Source organism: Neomonachus schauinslandi, chromosome 7 (genome assembly GCF_002201575.2).
Source record: "Neomonachus schauinslandi chromosome 7, ASM220157v2, whole genome shotgun sequence".
Classification (NCBI taxonomy): domain Eukaryota; kingdom Metazoa; phylum Chordata; class Mammalia; order Carnivora; family Phocidae; genus Neomonachus; species Neomonachus schauinslandi.
The window spans coordinates 397,427-407,504 of record NC_058409.1 but is presented as its reverse complement, the minus strand read 5'-3'; the positions used below and the strand labels follow the sequence as shown (position 1 = coordinate 407,504).

General features: G+C 46.6%; 1 protein-coding gene across 1 annotated transcript in view; it reads right to left on the bottom strand.

Annotated features, from left to right (window-relative positions):
• The window catches only part of NLRP3 (NLR family pyrin domain containing 3), a 46,626-nt gene extending 38,985 nt beyond the window's left edge, over positions 1-7,641 (bottom strand). The window contains exons 1-5 of the mRNA XM_021689895.1: positions 7,599-7,641; positions 7,104-7,432; positions 5,334-5,339; positions 4,008-4,106; positions 1,753-3,517 (exon numbers count right to left, since the gene is read on the bottom strand). Of these exons, the coding sequence (XP_021545570.1) occupies positions 1,753-3,517; positions 4,008-4,106; positions 5,334-5,339; positions 7,104-7,386 (2,153 nt within the window). The 5' untranslated portion in view covers positions 7,387-7,432; positions 7,599-7,641. The remainder of the gene's footprint in view (positions 1-1,752; positions 3,518-4,007; positions 4,107-5,333; positions 5,340-7,103; positions 7,433-7,598) is intronic.
• Positions 7,642-10,078: the final 2,437 nt, after the last annotated feature.

Genomic DNA, 10,078 nt, shown 5'->3' with positions numbered 1-10,078 from the left:
CATTGTGAGATCCAGATCTCACATTGGCTGCATAATAGCATCAGCAATGCTCTCAAAAATCCTGAGGCCAGGCCACACCATAGGACTAAAGTCAGAATCTCTGAGGCGGGACCAAGTATATCGATAGTTTTAAGACTTCCACATGGTTCCAACGTGCAGCTCTTGTTAAAATGCAGATTCTGACTGTGTGTCTAGGATTGGGCCTGCCATTCTGCACTCCGAACAAGCATGGGGTGGATGCCCATGCTGCTGGTCTTCAGAAGGTTCTGGAACACACAAAGCAAGCTCCTGCCCTCAGAAGAAGGTAACTGTCATCTAATGAGATGGGCGTCAGGCTTTTCATCAGGAGTTTTAGTCCAAGTCTATACAAGCCTTCTTCACAGCTGTGTGATCTTGGTCAGGTTTCTTCTTGGCATAGTTTTTAGGGCCCTAAGGAGCAGGTGTGCCTCCTTCCCTCTTTCTCTCACCCTCTCCAGCTATTCTGAACTTCATCATAGGGATATACCTGCTTCCCCAGCCTCTGCCCTCTGAACCCACTGTTCCCTCGGTTCAAGCTGCCCCTTGACCACACTCAGGTTTCTCATGCTCCATCTCTCAGAGTCCAGCTGGTCAAGGGCTCCCCACCATGTGCTTCTGGAACATTCTATAGGTGTTCTTGCCATAGCCCATCCCTCTCTACTGTCTGTCCTTGTTTCCCAGCTGTCCCCACAACTGAACCTTAAGTTGCTATGAGCAGGGCCTGGGTCTTAGCCACCACTGAAGCCCCAGAGGATGCTCCTTGATGACCAAATGATAAATAAAAAGGTCATCCTGCTAGTGGTGCCTACGGTGAGAGAGGGAGCTGAAAATTCATTATTCCTGGTGGAAGGGCCAGTCCCCTTTCTCCTTTATTTTGTCCCGTATCAAGTGCTTTCTCTGCACGTTAAACCCAAGCGTTCACAGAGCATCCACCCTCCCACCGTGGTAGTTCCCAAGCAGGGACTTCAGAGGCCAGGTAACTGAACTGCTTTGCTGTCCTAACACAGCAACTGTCTTCCAATCTCCTGCAACACTGGTGAACAGACCCCAAAGAGGGTGCTGTTGGTGACTTCCTGGTTATAAACATAATGCAGGAGCTTAAAAGCACCCTCTCCTTCCCAGCCCTATTTCTCTCACTTTCCCCTCATTCTATCTGTTCCAATGAAGCCGCATCCCTCAGCATAGTCTCCTATGTACACTGTTCCTCAGACATCAGACCCTACTGCCAAAATCCCTTTACCTTCTCCTGCACTCACCCACATCCAACCAGTCCTTCAAGGCATGCTCCCCACCTCACTCCTCTGAGAAACCTCCCCCCAGCACCCAGCACTAAAGGCCTTCTGTCCTCTGTGTTCCTGAGACAGTCACTGGGGTTGTTTTGCTCCTTGAACCCCAAGTAGATTGCAAGCAATTTGAGTTTACAACATTTCTGTTCAACTCTCTACCCCACAAAATACCTTGCACTGACTTGGCATCCACCAAACATTTGCTTATTTTCTTCATTGGCTTTTTTCTCATCCATTTGTCCACCTCCCTTTCCTCTATTAGTCAATCTCTGCCACTGAAGGAGTCTGGTAGAAATGGATGATGGTGGCATTATTATGGAGCTGTGGCAACCACATTTTAAAGACAGTTGAGAAGCAGGCAGAGAAAGCAAGTGCCCAGAGAAAGGTGGCTAGAAAGCAGAGGGCAACACTACCATTCCATTATCTGCCCGAAACCAAATTGTCTTACCGGTGAGTATAGGCAGCATGAGGATCTAGGCGGACATAGTGATCCACCTCAGAGTGTTGCCCTTCCTCTTCCTCCTCCTCATCCTCCTCTTCCTTCGGGGAGTTGTGAAGCAGCCTCAGTGAAAGTGATTCCACACTGTGACAGTTCTCGATACAAAAGGAAGAAACCACATGATCCATTCTGGTAGAGAGACTGATCTCAATTTTGGGGAAATGGCCCATGGCCTTTTGCACAAAGTCCTCCTCTTGCATCTCATACAAACAGTAGAACAACTCCAGCTGGCTGGGCTGGATCTGCAGATTCTTGGCCTCGGCTTTCTCTTTAATCCATTTCAGCAGCTCCAGCCTGATTTGCTGCGAGATCTTGCAACTCAGTTTCTTCTCCAAGTAGGAGGTTCTCTCCTGGTTTACAAGGCCAAAGAGGAAACGGACAACAAAAATCAGATACCCCTTTTCAAATTTGCCATAGTTTTCAAGAAGGACGGTCACATCTCGGTTGGGAAGCTTGGAACTACTCCGTGGCAGGTTCCTCATCCCTCCCTGTTCCCCCTCTTCCAGCAGGTAGTACATGGCAGCAAAGAACTCCTGGAAAGTCATGTGGATGAAGCTGTAGAATTTCTCACAGTCCACTTCCTTTTGGAATAGGTTCATCCTCAAGAAAGCAGACACATCGGCCCTCTGAAGGCCATGATTCCTAAGGTCACACTCCTCAAACAGGATTTTCTGGTTCCAGATTCCATCTGCAGCCAACGAGCAGAGACCCCGGATGTTGGCAGAGACTTGGTGCTTTTGGTTCTCTCCGCGGGATTGCAACAAACTGGAGAGGAAGAAGACATACACTGCAGTGGTGGTCTTAGATGTCTGGGCAAGACTCTTGCCGCTGTCCATCTGCTGCTTCAACCCAGTACACACAATCCAGCAGACCAAGGGGATAAAGCACATCGTAAAAAGGATCTCATTCTCCTGAATCAGCCTGAAGGCCTCTGTGGCTTGTTGCTCATCAGAGAAATACTTGAAGAAATATTCCTTTCTTTTGGCCTCTGAGAAACCCAGGATCTCCACATGACGGGGACGGTCCAGCAAATGCTGCAGTTTCTCCAGGGCCACAGGTCTTGTGGTGATGAGTAAAGAGGCCTCAGGAAGTAGCCTCTTTCTGATGAGGCTGCTCAGGAGAATGTCTCCTCGCTCCACCTTCTGCCAGTTTGTGCAGAGAGCCTCCGTGTGCTCATCGAAGGCGCCCTGCAGCTCATCGAAGCCATCCATGAGGAAGAGAATCCTGGAAGGCTTGCTCACAATCTTGTATATGGGTGGGTTTGGGTCAGGGCAGCAGCTGACGATCAGGTCTCCCAGGCTCCTCCGTGTCCCAAGGCTCACCTCCCGACAGTGGATATAAAACAAATAGTCAAACCTGTCCCGGTAAATCTTCTCTGATGCCCAGTCCAACATGATCTTCCTGGCCAGTATGGTTTTCCCAATGCCTGCTGCTCCCTGGAATACCACTGTGTGAACAGGCTCCGAGTGTTGGTCGTCAGGCTCAAACAGCAATTCCATACTCAGGGAACTCATGGGGCTGTCCAGCGTCTTGGCTGAAGTCCTGCCAATGGCCAGGAGCTCATGCTCCCTCTCCTGCTGGCTCTGGTGTTCCTTGACAAGACGCAGCCTCGTGTAGCGTTTATTGAGGTTCACGCTCTCACCCAGACGGGCATTCCTGTCTTTAATACACTGGAATCTGCTCCTCACGTGTTTTTTGTACTTCTTACAGTAATCTGGAGCAAAGACAGAAAAGTAAACTTTGGGAGAAGTCCAAGCACACACGAGCTATCGACAAGGGTCTATAGTCCACAGGGAGTGATGACCAGAGAGCTAAGCAAAGGGAGGTGCAGATTCTCTTCACTGCGTGGGTATGGACAGTCCCAGAAAATCTAGAATGTCAGAATCTTCCTATACACAGTTGAACAGGAGAATAGCAAAGTGCCAGAGGCACTGTGACCTGCCAGAAAATCCTTTATATTCAATCGTATTCCTTTAGGTAGTCTGTAGCCCATACCTTTTAGAACCTGAGACCCTCAATCACCTTCCCTTGGTTCTGTGACTACAAGGAGCCATGTGAACACTGGTCTGTTCCTTTAGCCATAGTGGATTTCCTGAAGTGGGCCTTTGCCCCCCAAGGTGGAGGAACATACAGAATGATCAAGCTTCCCAGGCTCTATACCTGGGTTTCCAAACCCAACAGGAAGCACTACCCCCACTGCTTACCTTTCTTTTTTTTACAAATAGAGATTCTGGACAGGTACCCTAATAAACCCATCCACTCCTCTTCAAGGCTTTCTTCCCGGCATACCACATGTGCATTATCTGGCAGGGGGGGGAGAAGGAAAAGGAAATACAAAGTTAAAAACCGGGACTCCTGACTAAGGTGATGTAATTGAGACCCAGTACTCAACACCTGGCACAGCTCAAAGTCACCTATCTCAGACATCTCCCAAACATGCCCCCATGCCAGAGCTGTGGATGACAGGTGTACAGTTGAACATCCAGTTTGTGGCATTTTTGCACTCCTAATTTCAAAGTACTGTATGTCACTGTCACTCACACAGCTAGCATTGTGTCCCCACTGTATCCAGTCTCAGGATCTCTCCCAGGCCCAGAAATCAATCGGCGAACACATGAGACAGGCAAGGCTTCTCTTATCCTTGTTTGTCTTTGGCAGACTCCCCCTGGTGCCCTGGTTTTGAGGCCATCCCCACACTAAATGTCTAAATACCCCCAGATGGCTATGGGCCAGCAGGATTCTCCTCCCCTGCCCCCAAATGCCTGAAATTAATTGTACCCACATTCTGGGTTTTCATGATTGAGAATCACCAAGCTGGTTTGTCGAATTCAGTGGTTCACAATCCCCAGCTGACTCGAGATTCACCTAGGAAGCTTTAAAAAAGCTCCACCCCCAGTGATTATTTTTCAGTTTATCTGAGGTGGGGACCAGCACCATTATATTTTGAAAGCTCCAACATGCATCTACAGTTGAGAATTACAGATCTAAAGAGTCACTAAATTACACATCCCAATGAAGAGGCGCTTCAGTTAGGTACAACAGAGCAAGTGCTAAGCACCAGGGGAAACATTTAGCAGATGAACCCAAGAGCAACATAAAGGACTCCTGGTAGGCGTCTACTCATTCTGAATGCAAATGTTATTGGTAACCCAATCACAAAACAAAATCTAAACATTGACTCAAACCAAAACCGTGACTTAATTCTTATCTAAAACCCTACAACCTGGTCCTCCCCAGCAAAGAACAAACAAACCTCGAACCCTAGGTATAATTCTTCCACCTCACAGCCCAGGTACAGAAGCCAAAATAGCACAGCGGTTAAGAGCCAGACTCCAGCCAAAGACACACCCAGCACTGAATCCAGGCCTTGGCTCTGTGACTGAAACAGAGCTACGGGCAACCAGAACCTCTTTCAGGCTCACTTCACATTGTTGATCAATCTCCAGAACTATCTTTTATTTGCAAAACTGAAACTCCATGGCCGTTAAACAACAATTCCACAGTCCGCACGGCCTGAAGCCCTTGGCAACCACTTCCTGTCTCTATAAATTTATCTACTCTAGTACCTCTTACAAACGGAATCATACTGCCTTTGTCTTTTTGTGACTGGCATATTTCATTTAGTAATGAAATTGAAAGTTCATCTGAAAGTGCCTGGCTGGGCAGTCGGCAGAGCATGCAATTCTTGATCTAGAGGTTGCAAGTTCAAGCCCTACATTGGGGTGTACAGCCTACAAAAAAAAAAAAAAAAGCCAGCCTCATGGAGATTTTATGAGGAATGACCAAAATCCATAAAAACTGCTTAGTAAACTACTTCTGTAACTGTGATTATTACACTTTAATTTGCTTCGTGAGTACGTAAGTACTGACACAATTATAATTGTGTTATTATATGTAATTTGTTTATAACCTCCCACTGCTGTGCACCCCTGTCTCATGCGCCCATGTCACGTTTCTCTCCCTCATTTCACCCATATTGCTGCCCCACTCACCATGCTTCTCCTGATCTGCTGATTCATTTTTATACCTCCTTTCCACCAGCTCAACATCATCATCCTGTGATTTTCTAGATTCCTCTGAGCCCTTGCTTGTGCTCTTCCCTTGGCCAGAACACCAAGCCAGGAAGCAAAAAACTTCACCTCCAACATGTCCACAGTTCCTAGGGGTAGACGAGCCCTGACTTGCATTTTTAAAGAAGCTAGAAAAAAGCAAACTTCTTTCCTCCAACTTCTCATAGCGCTATCATGAGAGGAAGAAAGAGGATAGAGCCAAGGTGATAGAAGGAATTATTAAAAAACAAACATACTAATTTCATTGAATCAAAGGATACCATCAACAGAGTGGAACGGCAATCCATGGAATGGGAGAAAATATTTGCAGATCATATATCTGATAAAGTGTTAGTATCCAGGACATATAAAGAACCCTTACAAGTCAACAACAACAAAACAAACAACCCAATTAAAATATGGGGGAAAGGTTGAATAGACATTTCTCCAAAGATAAACAAATGGTGAACAAGCACATGAAAAATCATTCAGTATCAGTAGTCAGTAGGGAAAGGCAAATCAAAACCACAATGAGATATCATCTCACACCCATTAGAATAACTACTATCAAAACAAAAAAAAATAAACATTGGTGGGGATGATGAAAAAATAGAGCCCTTGTACACTGTTGATGGGAGTGCAAAATGGGGCAGCCACTATGGAAAACATTATGGTGGTTCCTCAAAGAATGAAACCTAGCATTACTATATAATACAATAATTCCACTTCTGAACATATACCCAAAAGAACTGAAAGCAGGGTCTCAAAGAGGTTCGTACCCTCATGTTCCTAGCAGCATTATTCACAATAAGCTAGAAGCAATCTGAATATCCACTGATGGATGAATAGATGAACAAAATGTGGTATACACATACCATGACATATCATTCTACCTTAAAAAGGAATGATATCATGTCACATGTGACAACATGGAAGAGGCTCGAGGACTTTATACTACATAAAGTAAGCCAGACACAAACAGACAAATATTTTATGATGCAGTTTGTAAGAAGTACCAAGAGTAGTCAAAGTCGTAGAGACAGAAGGTGGTGGTTCCAGGGGCGGAGGGGAAGGGGAACAAGGAATTGGTGTTTGGTGGGTACAGAGTTTTGCAAGATGTAGAAAAGTTGTGGAGACTGATTGCACAACATGGATGTGCCTAACACTGCTTAGAAATGGCTTAAATGGTAATTTTATGTTATATGTATTTTATCACAATTTTGTAAAAAATGCTGTCTTCCTTCCACTCACCCCACTCTGGTTCATCCCTCTTAGCTTTCTCATAAAGGTCTCTCCTGTTGATTGCAGCAAAAATCCACACTGCCATGGCCCATGCCTTCTCCTCACCGTTGAAGTCAATCATCAGAGTGGCCAGATCCATGTGGTCGGCTTTCTCTGTCTGACTCCGAGGGAGTGGGCTGCACCCCTTCTGAGAAGGATAGTCTTGTAAGTGCATCTTGAACTTCTTAAAGTCTGCATCCTCCAGATCCTCCAGGTAACGGGCCAGCTTGCAACGGACACTTGCCATGCTCATCTGTGTCTTTTCTCAGGGTCCTTGGGTATAGGTCCACGCCAGGAAGCTGGACGGTGAAAACAGCACACAGGCAAGGAGAGTCTTCTTAAAAGTCTGCCCTCTTTAGAGAGAACTAAACCATGAAAAACCCAGAATACAAAGGAAAAATATATATATAACCAGATTGTAATGAGCTGCCATCTTTAGTTTTGAAAAGTGACCCAAATACCCACCAGAAAGATTTCCTGTTGGCTTGACTCAGGGGTGTGTCCTGAGCCATGGAAGAACGGTGTCCCTATGGAGAGAAGCAGTAGTTAAACCCACAAACGCAATCACGTCAACAGTTCTATATGCCCAACCCACTTCACAATGCTACCTCAACATACCACGGGGAGAACTTTGTTCTCACTGATTCCTGGGCAATGGCCTAGGACAAACTCTTCCTCAGCTTCTGTTTCTTTATCTATAAAATGACAGAATGGAAAATACGGCTTTTCAGTTCCTTCCATTTGAAAGGCTCTGGTTCCCTGTTTCTGTTTTGACCCAGGAAATGAGTAAGTATGACGTTAACAGAGTAACACATGGCTAGACAGAGAAAGGAGAAGACAGATGCGTGTGGAGAAGGGGATGGTCTCCGACTGCACTTCCATCCATCTACTGATCGATAGAAACAAATGAGATGACACTCAGGGTGCATAGAGGGAACGATAAACACATGACATCTCCTTGAGGTCTCCCCTTGCAACATTCACAATCATAGTCATTATTAGAGCTCACGGTTACTGAGAGTCTCTCGTGCACATTTGCCTAGACCCATTTTATGGAAGAGGAACTGAGTCTTAGGAGAAACTAAGTGATTTGCCCAGGGTTTCACAGAAAAAAAAAGGGGGGCTCAAAGCCAGGATATAGATCAGGGTTACTGATTTCTGAACTCACGTCCCTAAATACTACTTTCAAAGCATGAAAAGGTGTGTGACTCTTTCTTCCACCACTTAACTAGGTTTCTTAGTCAGACACCAACAAAAAAGATCAAAGACAATAAAATAGGTGGTTAAAAGACAAAAAACACATTCCCAGCATTTACTACGCAAAGCCTCTGTTTCCCTATGTAGAATTAGGGTTCCACAAAGAGCAGAGGTCAGCTGCTGTGTCTTTCTCTCTTCCACGTCTCCCAGATTTTGGATTGATGAACATGTTGGCTTTGTTTGGGATCGATCCCCTCACATGACCGAATTTGGGGAAGCACATCCACCCAAAGCCATAAATGATGCTAACAGGAGGGAGAGGGCCTGTGGAGCTGTGGAACAGTGCACGTTGGCATACAGAGTGACTGCCGCTGAGTGTGCACGACTGAAGCCTGCTCACCTCTCCTTGTACCTTCATCTTGACTCACTCCTGGCTCCACGCACCCACCAAATTCATTCCTCATGCACTTGACAGGGAGGTGGGCCATGTCCAGATAGATCCATCAGTTTTACAGACCTTCCCAGGTCCCCCTCCATCAGTCCTTCCATCCACACCAGGACTCTACCTCTCCTCTGTCCCTAAGCCTAGGACACTCTATCCGGACCTTTACCTCCTGTGTCCCTTGGTGTCCAGGGCAATTCTTTCCTCATACACGTCCCCTCCATCCACTCCCTGGGGGGGATGCTTGGCAAATCCGCTGCAGTCGTGGGTGTAAGTTATGGTTGCTGTTCCTGTCCCTGCACTCACACACTTGCATACATGCACAGAGCCCAGTAATGAGAAACTTATAAGGACTTCCAGAATTGTTGTTAAAGGGCAGACTTGGAAGCTGGCAGAAGAAATCCCTAGTGCCTTAACCAAGACAACTCTGGCCCTCAACATCCCCTCCTCACTTCTCCCCAGACCCTTTTAGCCACGCAGCTCCACAGAGCTGGACTCACCCAGACGCCAGCCTCAGAAACAGCCCAAGAGAAAACTTGATGCATTTATAGTGGTCACAGCCCAGCAGGGGCAGGAAGGATGTGGGCTCAGCATGGAGTAAACGAGCTTGCATCACAGGCAAAGTCAGAGACTAACAGTTACTCATATCACTGGATTTTCCAAACCAAATGAATAGTGTTCTTATCTCTGGTTGTAGCCAGAGATGTCTGCACTGTCCTCAGTGGCCACTGGGGTGGGGATGTTCCCTCTGGGTCTCACAGCAGCCATGGGAGGGTTGTGATGGCAGAGAGCACAGTGGGATGGAGGATCCCACCAGGGCTGGCAGGTAGAGGATCAAGAGCACGACCAGCCATCAAGCCATCACCCGGAGGCAGTCCGCAGGCAGCAGGCTCTCCGCATCACCTGTCACTGTCTGCAACCACTTTATTGAAGTGAGAATACGCTTGTGAAAACATCACCTCCACCAGACCACATTTATCTCTCCCCAAAGTTTCCTCCCACCCCTTTATTACTGTTGTTGTTATTTTATCATTATTCTTTTGTTTGTATGGTGAGAACACTTAATACAAAATCTACCCTTTAGTAAATATTTAGTGCACAACACAGAATGGTCAGTTATGGGCTCTGTGCCCCACAGCAGATCTCCAGGATTTGGTCATCTTGCATCACAGAAACTTGGTGCCCCTGACTGATACTTCCCCAGTCCTCCCCTCCGCAGCCCCTGGCCACTGCCATTCCACTCTCTGTTTCTATGATTTTGACTAATTCCGATTCCACACGAGTGGTGTCATATAGCATTTGTCTT